Source organism: Metopolophium dirhodum, chromosome 4, assembly GCF_019925205.1.
Source record: "Metopolophium dirhodum isolate CAU chromosome 4, ASM1992520v1, whole genome shotgun sequence".
Taxonomy (NCBI): domain Eukaryota; kingdom Metazoa; phylum Arthropoda; class Insecta; order Hemiptera; family Aphididae; genus Metopolophium; species Metopolophium dirhodum.
The window spans coordinates 21,985,356-21,996,161 of NC_083563.1; the positions used below are offsets into that span (position 1 = coordinate 21,985,356).

Below are 10,806 nucleotides of genomic sequence, written 5' to 3' on the forward strand. Positions count from 1 at the left end.
TTTTGTACCAGACTAAACATATAGAAATACATCGAAATATACATTGAAAACCGCTATTACAGGAGATCATCTTTAGCCGATTTATAGGTTTATAATGATCATTGCTGGCTGATATAAGTCAAGGAGCTATGTGTATAACACGGTATTTGGTTGTAAGGTTGTAAACTTGTAAAATATTGGATGAGTACAATGTTGAAAAAGGAACATTTTAAAGTATTTTTTTAGTATAATTACTAAATAGATATAAATTATTTTTTTTATCTCGTTTATTAAATCATAAGAGTTTTTATGTGGTCTTATACAAACAATAATAATAATATAAAACACTATTCCATAATTATTGAAGCAAATTTTTATAGAATGATTGTTTTTCAAAAAAATACAAATATGTAGTACACATTTAATGAGTAATACATTATTAAAACAAAAAATTGATTCAATAAAACTATAGACCTGTTGAAAAAAATGTCTAAAAATGAAAATGCAATAAGAATTAAGTGGGTTAGTATTTTAATAAAATAACAAATAATCATAAACTTTATATAACTACAATCTAATTTAACAGTTCTAATGTATCTTATATTTGTTGCTAAATTACTTTATATATAGGTATTGCAAATAATATATTTTTAAAAACAAAAGAGAAATAGTACAAATTTAATATTTAAAATAATAATCATTGATAGTGTCCAAAAAACAAAGTATAATGAAAATATGTATGTTAAGTGTAATATATTCCATTAAAATATTTTTACATTTTATTTATTGAAGAAAATATTGTTTTTTTTTTTTTATGAAAAAATTACAATACTTTGAAAGAATATATGGCAATGTTATATAGTTGTGTGTATATGTAGAATTTACAAAATTTAAGTTGAGCAAAAAATTCCAGGCCAAAATAAACGGATAATTATAGACCTTTTGCAATTATAAGTTCTTTTGCACAGTGAACGCGGGTCTAAATTATTATTATTTGCAACACAATATTTACAGTTTAATATATTGTGCACAGTTGATAAATATAAAATATTATAATTTGTATACAAAATATTTAATTATGCATATTAAATCTTAGGTAGATGATAATTTAATATAAGTATTTATGAATTTATTGAATTACAAACAATTTATATTGACATTATTACCTACATTAAATATGCATTATTATTATTAATTAATATAATTTGAAAATTTGTAACAAAAATATTTACAATTACAATATTATACTAAGTAAAAACATTATTATAATTGATTTCAAATTAAGCGATAATTAACATATTTATTGAATTACTACAATGTGTCCCGAAATTGGTAACCAATGACCACATACATTTTTAATAATAATACCGTGTAACAATATTAGATTTGACACTAAGCTCAATCCATATATATGTAAATTATTAAAATAGAAAAATCTTCCACTTAAAAATTCAATAATATCATGTTTTCATAATACACAATGTTATACTAAAATAACTATAAGTATAATAATGATTGTGTATGATCTTAAATAGACAAATACATAAGTATTACAATAAAACCAAATAAAAAAAAATATAATAAAATCACAATTTAATTTGCATTTAGTAAATAAAATATTGGCAAGAGTTACAATGAATTTGTGTTACAGTTAAGATAAAACCAATTAAAATCAAGTCTCTTAATATTCATAACAAAAAAATTTCTGAATTAAGTTTTTTTTACACTCCCAGAAATATTAAGAGATTGACTAGACATGCTCATTTTTAAAATAACCATGATAAAAGTATCTGTTGAAATTAAGTACTAAGTATATTTTATATTAAAATATAATTAAATGACATCATATTATTAATTATTAATTATTTTAAATAAATATCATTCACGTATACTTGATTGGACGGAAATTATTGACATTCTTATAGGAATGTCAAATAAGATTATACTTTTTATTTAAAATATTTAAATAGGTAAATTTATAAAAAATATTTGTTGAAAATATAAAATATATATATAATATATAATATTGAGGACCAAATGATAATCATAATGGTTGCACAGTTAAGTTTATACATACAAATATGTGATGTTAAATAAACTACTTATAAACAATATTAAAACATACAGTTAAATTAATTATCTGTAACTTATCTAAACAGACATAATTTGTTAATAATCATACATAACACTGTTAAGTATTCTGTTTTTTTTAGCTTTTAAAAATATTACTCGCAAACCAGGCCGTCAAGAATTTAATTTGTTGTGTAACAATATTGTGTCTTTTTGTAATTTATACAATTCTTCTTCAATTTTTTCTGTAATTAATTTACGAGCTTCCTCCTCAGTCACATTGGATTCTTTCAATTTTGAGACTAATCCTTTTAAATCTATAGGCTCACCAAAATTAAATGTTACCTTACGACCAGTTCGTAAATAGTATGGCGGTTCATTAGGCAATATAGTTTCCATTCCAACATGACAAATAGGTACAACAATAGGCATAATTGGGGATTCATATATCATTTGACCAACTCCCCATTTTAGGCGAATGTAGTTTTTGCTCATATTAACCCGACCCTCAGGGAAAACATGCAGCCATTTACCTTTAGACAACAGTTCTACACCAAACTTAACCGCTTCCTGTAACAAAATGGATAACCATAATTATTATAAATTCAGAATTTTTTTTTTTATTAAAAAAAATATATTATTTTTAATATTTTAGATTTTGGGTAAAGCAAGGAATGTATTTATTTTACAATTATTTTTTTTTTTAAGTTTGTTTTATTTTTTCTTATAGGAAGTGCTCCAAAAGTTTCACACAATTTTATCCATGAATTGGATCTAGATGGTATTTTATAGAAGATAATCTCCCACAACTATCATCATTTATGATTTGGATAAGGGCCGGATATTCATAGTCAATGCTTAAGAATAAGTAATGCTTAAGCTAATTTTGATCATTTAAAAAATAAAAATGTATGATAATAACTAAAAGCAATACGTAAGGTAGGTCTCAACCAACCTTAATTTAAGCAATACTTTTTGATTTATTAAGCCAAAGTCTCATTTGAGTCATAAATATAGGTTAAGCAATATTCTAAAGCATCGACTATGAATACGGCCCTAAGTGTTTTATGAATATAAAATAATTTGGATTATTTTTGGTTTAAACATAAAGTATGATTATGTTGGTTTATTTTTTAACTTTGTTTTTTAGATCTGATAATGCAATAACAAGAAAGTTATTTATATATATTTTATAAATAATAAAACTTTAACTACATTTCAAACAATATATTTAGAACAATTAAATTAAAAAGTAAATATAATACATAATAATTAAGGCTCAGATTTTTATGCATAAATTATTGTTAAATATGCCATATTTATGCAATCAAAAATTCAAAAATCTACAAAAAAAATCCTTTGTTACGTAGTAAAAAACTAGACATCTTAAAAAAATACAAAATATATATGAAAAAAAATACAATTGAAATATCAGTATACTTCTGATTACAAATGTATATTTAAAAATTTAAATTGGGAAATGAAAATGTAATATTAATTTTGCGACGAGTACAAAAATGAAAATGTGTATTATATTTTCCAATTGGAAATTTCCGCTATTGTCACATAGCATTGATTTATATTTCGGGACAGGCGTGCTGCACCGCACTTGCTTTGCCTCATCAATAATCAGAGTAGGAAATTCAATTAAAAAAAAAAATACATTTTGTGAAATAAGGCAAAAAATAAAATAATTCATTGTGCAATGGCCAATGACTTTATAGAAATATCCAATTTTAGTCATTTTTACTCAAATTGCAAAAAAAAATTTAACCATAGAATATACAAATGAAAAAAGGCCAACGTAAATTTGTACCATAAAGGAGTGACTTGAATCAATACTAACTTGTGTTTTAAAATGTTAATGTAGTTTCAGACATATTAAACTTTAAGGATTAATAATAATAGTCTATGTCCCATAATACTAGCCCAAGCGCCCAGCCGTCTTCGTCTTACAAGTGCGGTAGTGCGTAACCTAGCAAATGTATGCTCAGCAGATTATGTTTAACTCTGTTAGTTTAAAAATTAGAATGAATCAACCTATAATGAAACTTGATGGTAAGAAAATTATCTTTGTTTTAATGTGGTTTTTTTTATGATAACTTAGTTTTTAAGTGAGTTATGAGCATTTTTATTTTACGCTTTATTATATACCCATAACTTGCTAAAAAATTGAATAATCGTAAAAAACCCACACACAAACACAGATAATTTTCTTAGCATCAAGTTGCATAATAGGTCGATTCTCTCTAATTTTAAGACTAACCGAGCTAAACGTGATCTGCTGAGAGTACATTTTTTATGTTATGCAGTTGTAAGACGGAGACAACAAATGGCTGTGTAGCGTCCTCCTAACATGCATAGTATAGAGATTGTTCATGTTTTTTGGAAAATATATGCATTATTTTGAACCATAATTTTTTTTAAATTGTATAGCTTGTACAATTATGCATTCATACATGATGTGCACATGTGTATATTTTATAAACATTCTTTTTATTATTGTGTAAATAATTAAATTATACAATCCGGTAACACTATATCTAGTTACTTTATACCTATATACCTATGTTCACAGTAAGTATGAGCCAAATACTATTTGATATACCATACACATGTGTGTTCTTGAACGATGGTTTTGTACTGATATGTATCGTTACACTCATATTTGTTTCTTAAGAATGTTTATGAAGTATAAAATTTTGCACAATGTATAAATGCCTAATAGTACGAGCTATACATTTTAAAATGGTTGTGGTTTAAAATATTTTCCAAAAACCGTAAAAAAACATGAATAACCCCTATACTGCATGGGTTAATGTAGCAACCCTAGCGACTGCAGCGCAGTCTGTGGTCGTTTAAACATGCAACTCACTTTGGGACGTTATCAGAAGTAGTGTGGTTTCCTTATTCTAGTCTTCATGGCTATAACATTAAAATGCTAATAAAATTCAGATCTTCTATAAAAAAAGAGTTTTCTATATTATATTCCACGAGAGAACGTCCCAGTTCTGAGCATTTCTCTGTATCACCCTGCTATTAAAGCTGGTCCCCCCATGGCAGTGTCGCGTGAGGATGCGCAGAAAAACCAATTTTGGTTGGGCAGTGGCATGTTTTTTTGTAGAATAGATTATAGTAAAGTAATTTTGTTTCCTTGAATAACAATTTGTTGCTAAAAATCCCGGGAGCTAGAAACACAGGCGGATACGTACACTCAGAGCGTTTCTGCAGTTGATTGTAAGGACCAAGCCACTCTGACAACTATTAAAAATATTGTAAAATGCTTATAAATTAATAAAATTTACATACTATTTTTAAATCAATTAACTAGAAAACAATACAGTATAATATATCCTTCCTGTTTGATCTAATATCTTATTTAACTTTTTATTTCGTAACTATATACAAATAAATATTATTTAATAATAAGTATTATATTTTATATTATGTATATAATTATATCTGTTATCCTTATTACATGGGTTAATAAGTCTGAAACTACTTATTGGAATTTTGATTTAGATACATCAACATTTCTGCTAAATAATATTTAAAAAGGGGTAGTTCTTATTTAAAAATCAAAAGTTTGTATAGCTACAAGAGACTCTTTAAATGATTCAGAAAATTTCCAAGTATTCAAAACTTTTGTATTTAGGTATATTTCAAAATTTCAAAAATCAGATTTTGAATAACTTTATTATTAAAGAAAAAAAAAGGGGGTGAAGAATGAACATGTTTGGTGAATCATCCTGTATATTCAAAAAAATATAGGCTATAATCTACATTTATTGATTGTAAAATTGTTAACAAAGATTAGATTAAAATGTTACACTGTAGGTTAACACTAAATACTATATTATACTTAAGTTCTATACAAATAGATATAGTGCCAGTGGAAGCAACAATCACAACTACTAATATTGTTGTGTATAATAATGTAAAATACATTTCTGAGGGTATATTTTTCAAGTGTTTTTTTTTTTCTTCGATGGTATTAAATACCAATTCTAAAATGTAAGAGAAATATGCGCCTAAAATAAAATGTTATATCATAATATGCATTAACACATACAATAGAAAATAGAAGACAAAACACATATTATAATCAAACCAAACTACAGAAAATTAAAAAAATTACATTACTGTATATTTATTGTTTTCATTTTTTCTCATAACTACATTATACTTGGTAAATGTAATATACAGTTATCAAAAATTGAATATAATTAAATTAAACTATAAATTAACATAGGATTCGCATACAAATTAACACAATACCCAATACTGTTTTGGATTTAAAAATTGAACAATTATAGTCACTATTACATATTTTGCAAATATGTGTGAAGTATGATAGAAAATGATTGTTAAAGAAGAAAATTAAAAAAAATTGATGGTCAAACTGAGGAAGAAAACACTATTTGCATCATATTTTAACATATTAACTCGTATTTTATACTATAATATCATAAACTAGGTATGCATAGCATACATAATATCTATTAAATATTAATAGATACAAAAAACTAATAACTGATCAACAACTGTATAATAAAATTAACATTTGCTCAATTTTTTTTCTTTAAGCTATTTTTATTAGATAATATTAATAAAAATTAATTAATTAATATAAGACTATAAACAAATTCTATGTAGTTAAATAACTGTAAAAAATCAATCAGCTATGGTTCAATATATATGACCTTTAATGACATACTTAATAAATCAATAACACACTTTTAAAAATTGTATTCATTTAAATACACATTTGAATAAAACAATCCATCAAAAATCCATTGTTAAAAATCATAATTTATGTACATATTAAAAATATAAAAATTAATTATCTAATTGAAGTTAAAATGATAATAAAATATATCTAAAAGCTAAAACCTATCTAAACTGTTAAATATAAGTACCTAGATAATAAAGATTACTGCAATTTTATAACATTAAATAATAATTTATTAGGATTATTTCAAGTTTAAACATTAAATTTATAAAATAATATAATATTATAATAATAGGTAATCAATGAAATTCAATTTCTTTTTAATTTATGTGTCAATTTTTGCTATCTACGAAAAATGTAATTATATTTTGTATTTATATTGGTTAGGTTAGGTTGACATTCGCATGGTAAAAAAGCAAAATATTAATTTATAATAAAAGAAATGAATTTTACCTGATATACTCCGGCACCTCGAATGGTCGGCACACATTGTCCAAGCATAAAAAAATGTGCACAGAATGGGTTTGTAAAGCATATGTCATTAGCGGCCAATGCCCAGCGCATTTTATTTGACATTATTAAATTCTTCCAACCAAGTGCAGCTAAAACAACCCAATATATGTAGAGAGTTGACATAAAAGATTGACGGAAAATGTATAACTACATACCCCAAATACCAGGATCATCAAAACATGAGTCGTGATTAGATACTGTAATGAGTGGTATGTGCTTGGGTCGATTGATCGCTTTGTCAAATGAGACAAGGTTGTACACTTTTGCCTTGTTGAACCATTCTATAAAAACATACACACGTCATACAGGAGGTATCCCTTACATGTATTGATGAGGCATGCGGATACTTACTGATGAAAATCTTGCTGAATATACCGACGGCAGCTAATGTGATGCAAGACGCAACATTCCAAATTATCCGTCTGTTCCTGAGTTTGGGCAAGACCCAATCAATGTTGTACTCTTTCTTCACGACCATGGTTGGTTATAGCGTTTTACATCAGATTTGGATTTTTATTAATATCGGTTTGCACGACCTTCTTCCTGGTCGCGTGTTACTGGTAGCGTGCACGTTCTAAGAGGGATCCACTCATCGATTCGTTGTCGCGTAGGTACATGTATAATAAAAAAACAAATAAGACTGGGAAAGGTATAATTATATTGAATTCGTGAATAATAAATGAGAATGAGAACGGCGGTTGTAGGCAAGACGGAATAAGGAAATTAATAATATATTTTAGGTACGACGACGACGACAAAGAGGAGTAGCGAACGCGGCGACGACCGACCACCACACTACACTACTACAGTCTACAACCGCGGTGAGCGGGATTACTTATTGCCAATAATAATTTGCATTATTATTATATTATCTTTCCACACGGGCACGACGGACAGCGGTCGTTATCTGTTATCTCACGGTCGTCGCGGGTTCCCCGTGGTGGTAGATAACGGACACGTTGGGTAAGCGCGCGCAAGCGTACCCCACCTCATTGGCACCTGTGATGGTATTATAAGTTCCACGCGGACGACGACGGTCAAAAAAAGCATACGAATAAACTACGAATATTGTTATTGTACCGCACTTCCACCGACCCTGGCTGTGAGCAGGTAACAGGTTCACGGCAGTGGTTTTGACTGGACTGCAATTTCCCCATTTGTACTTGAAGGGGTGCATTGACCCGGATGGCTAAATTTTCATTAGATACCTAATGACATATACTGTATACCTACTGTATATAGGAAGTGTGTATTGTAATAAGTACTAAATAAAAGTACCAATATAAATTGATAAAATACAAATGTGGCAATCCCCGTAATAATAAATATAATTTTTAAAAAACATGTGACTAATTTTATTCAAATGTATCGAGTGTTGAGTATCTAGTTTCGCGATTCTCCAAAGCCAAGTATCTAGTTACTAGATTCTAGTATCAAGTATAGTAGTATCGCGATACTGCTTTTTGAATATCTTGCCCACTCTGTGTTCTGGTCATAAATACTACCATCCGGATAAAATAACTCAGTTACCTCCCTATTGAAATCAATAACAATAAGAGGAGAAATGATCGGTCCACTATATTTCTATATTCCAATGACATTTTCTATGATGGTCTCATTGAATACTATTCTGATATTCATCAGAAATCAGAATAGTCTTGAACCTTAAAGATATAACTTTAGCTGAATTTGGAGTCAATTATGAAGTTATGGTAAAAAAACCAATTCTGACTCGGACACTGATGGAGATAATGATCCAAAAACAACTTATTCGATTGTCTCCAAGGCCCACGCTACTAAGAAACCTAACAGTTTAAGTATACATAAACGTAATATCAGCAAATCATACAGTAATGTACCTAAAGTTTAAGGTTCTTTATTTTTGAAATACACCAAAAATACAATATTGATGTTGTCAAAAATTGGTTTTAAGTAAAAATTCCCGTTTTTCCTTAATGTATAGATTCTGAGCAGAGCGATGAATGTATTGATTTTACAATGATACGTGTGTTGTTTTTTTAATTTTTGTGTCTGTAATCACCTTTTAGGATAGTAAAAGTGCTTGGATTTTCTTCAACAGTAACTTTTCTGATAGGAAAGTGAATCTAGTTGGTACTTTGGGGGTCAAAAGTATCTACAGTCATATTTTTTTTAATTACAACAAAATAAGAAAATCGAGTGAATATCAAATGTTGTGAAAATATGAATTTCAAACGCTCATAAAAATTTAATTTGACTTTCTTGTAGACATTTTTTTTTTTTTTTTGATAAAGGTAGATAAACTTATGGATAATCTTGTATTACATTTTCAAATCTTAGATTGAAAAAGAAAAATTTTTATGAATTCTCAACTCAAAATAATTTGCTAATTTTCGTGATTTTTTCGTATTTTGTTAATATTTGAACTTTAAATGCTTATAAATTAAAGCTGTGACTAAGGATTTTTAATATTTTTCATCTGCCTTTGAAACAATAACCTAGGAGCCTTCTATTAAATTTTCAAGCTTTTTTACTCAACAGATAAAATTTTATTGATATTTATAGAAAAAAAAACTAAAAAAATTGAAAACTGACAATGTCCGTAAACAGCTCAAAAAGAGTCAAAATATTTTCAAAATTTTATGGTGTATATAAAATGCTAATATAAACATTTAGTCAAAATTTCATGCCCCTACGGTCATTTGTTTTAGAGTTACACCAAAAACCAAAATCGATTTTCTCGAAAACAGATTTTGCGTAAAAATTCCCGTTTTTCCTTAATTTTTCTTTTGTTTTTCACGTCGCTTGTGAAAACTACTGGGAAATGTTTACTTTTGACCCCCCAAAGTACCAACTAGATTCACTTTCCTATCAGAGAAGTTACTATTGAAGAAAATCCAAGCACTTTTACTGTCCTAAAAGGTGATGACAGACACAAAAATAAAAAAAAAAAATAAAAAAAATTTAAAAAAAAACACACATCATTGTAAAATCAATACATTCATCGCTTCGCTCAGAATCTAAAAGCCTGCATGATGGCCTAATTGATATTTAGGTACATCTTTATATGTGAATATAATAAAATACAGTAATACCTATTAAATATTTTATATAATTCAAAAAAATATCTAATTATATCGGTTCTAGGTCACTTTGTACGGTCGAGCATTAAAAGTGCGAAACGCGGACACTTTGTACGGTCGGGTAAAAAGGTACATTGAAGAACGCGGACACTTTGTACTATTATATACATAAAGTATATATATCATAAATATAAGTTATATACCTAAGTAGTAAGTATATATAATATTATAAATTATAATGTAAATTATTAAAATAGAAAAACTAAAAATAAAAAGTAAATTGTTTCATCGTATATTAATAATGATCAAAATAATCAAACAAACAATAATATTATTATAAATCTTAATTGTATTATAATATTAGATATTAGTTTAAAGCAAATCAAAAATGTGTACAATATAAATATGTCATAATGACAAATAAAATATAATTTTTTACCTATAATATGG

The 10,806-nt window shown here is 26.9% G+C and overlaps 1 protein-coding gene across 1 annotated transcript; it reads right to left on the reverse strand.

The window, feature by feature from the left end:
• Positions 1-329: 329 nt before the first annotated feature.
• On the reverse strand, positions 330-8,202 carry LOC132943324 (tafazzin). Its single transcript, XM_061012272.1, has 4 exons — positions 7,646-8,202; positions 7,450-7,575; positions 7,235-7,383; positions 330-2,619 (listed from the first exon to the last, which is right to left on the reverse strand). The coding sequence occupies exons 1-4, from the start codon at positions 7,770-7,772 to the stop codon at positions 2,224-2,226; spliced, it is 798 nt and encodes a 265-aa protein (XP_060868255.1). The 5' UTR covers positions 7,773-8,202; the 3' UTR covers positions 330-2,223.
• Between the last annotated feature and the right edge of the window lie 2,604 nt (positions 8,203-10,806).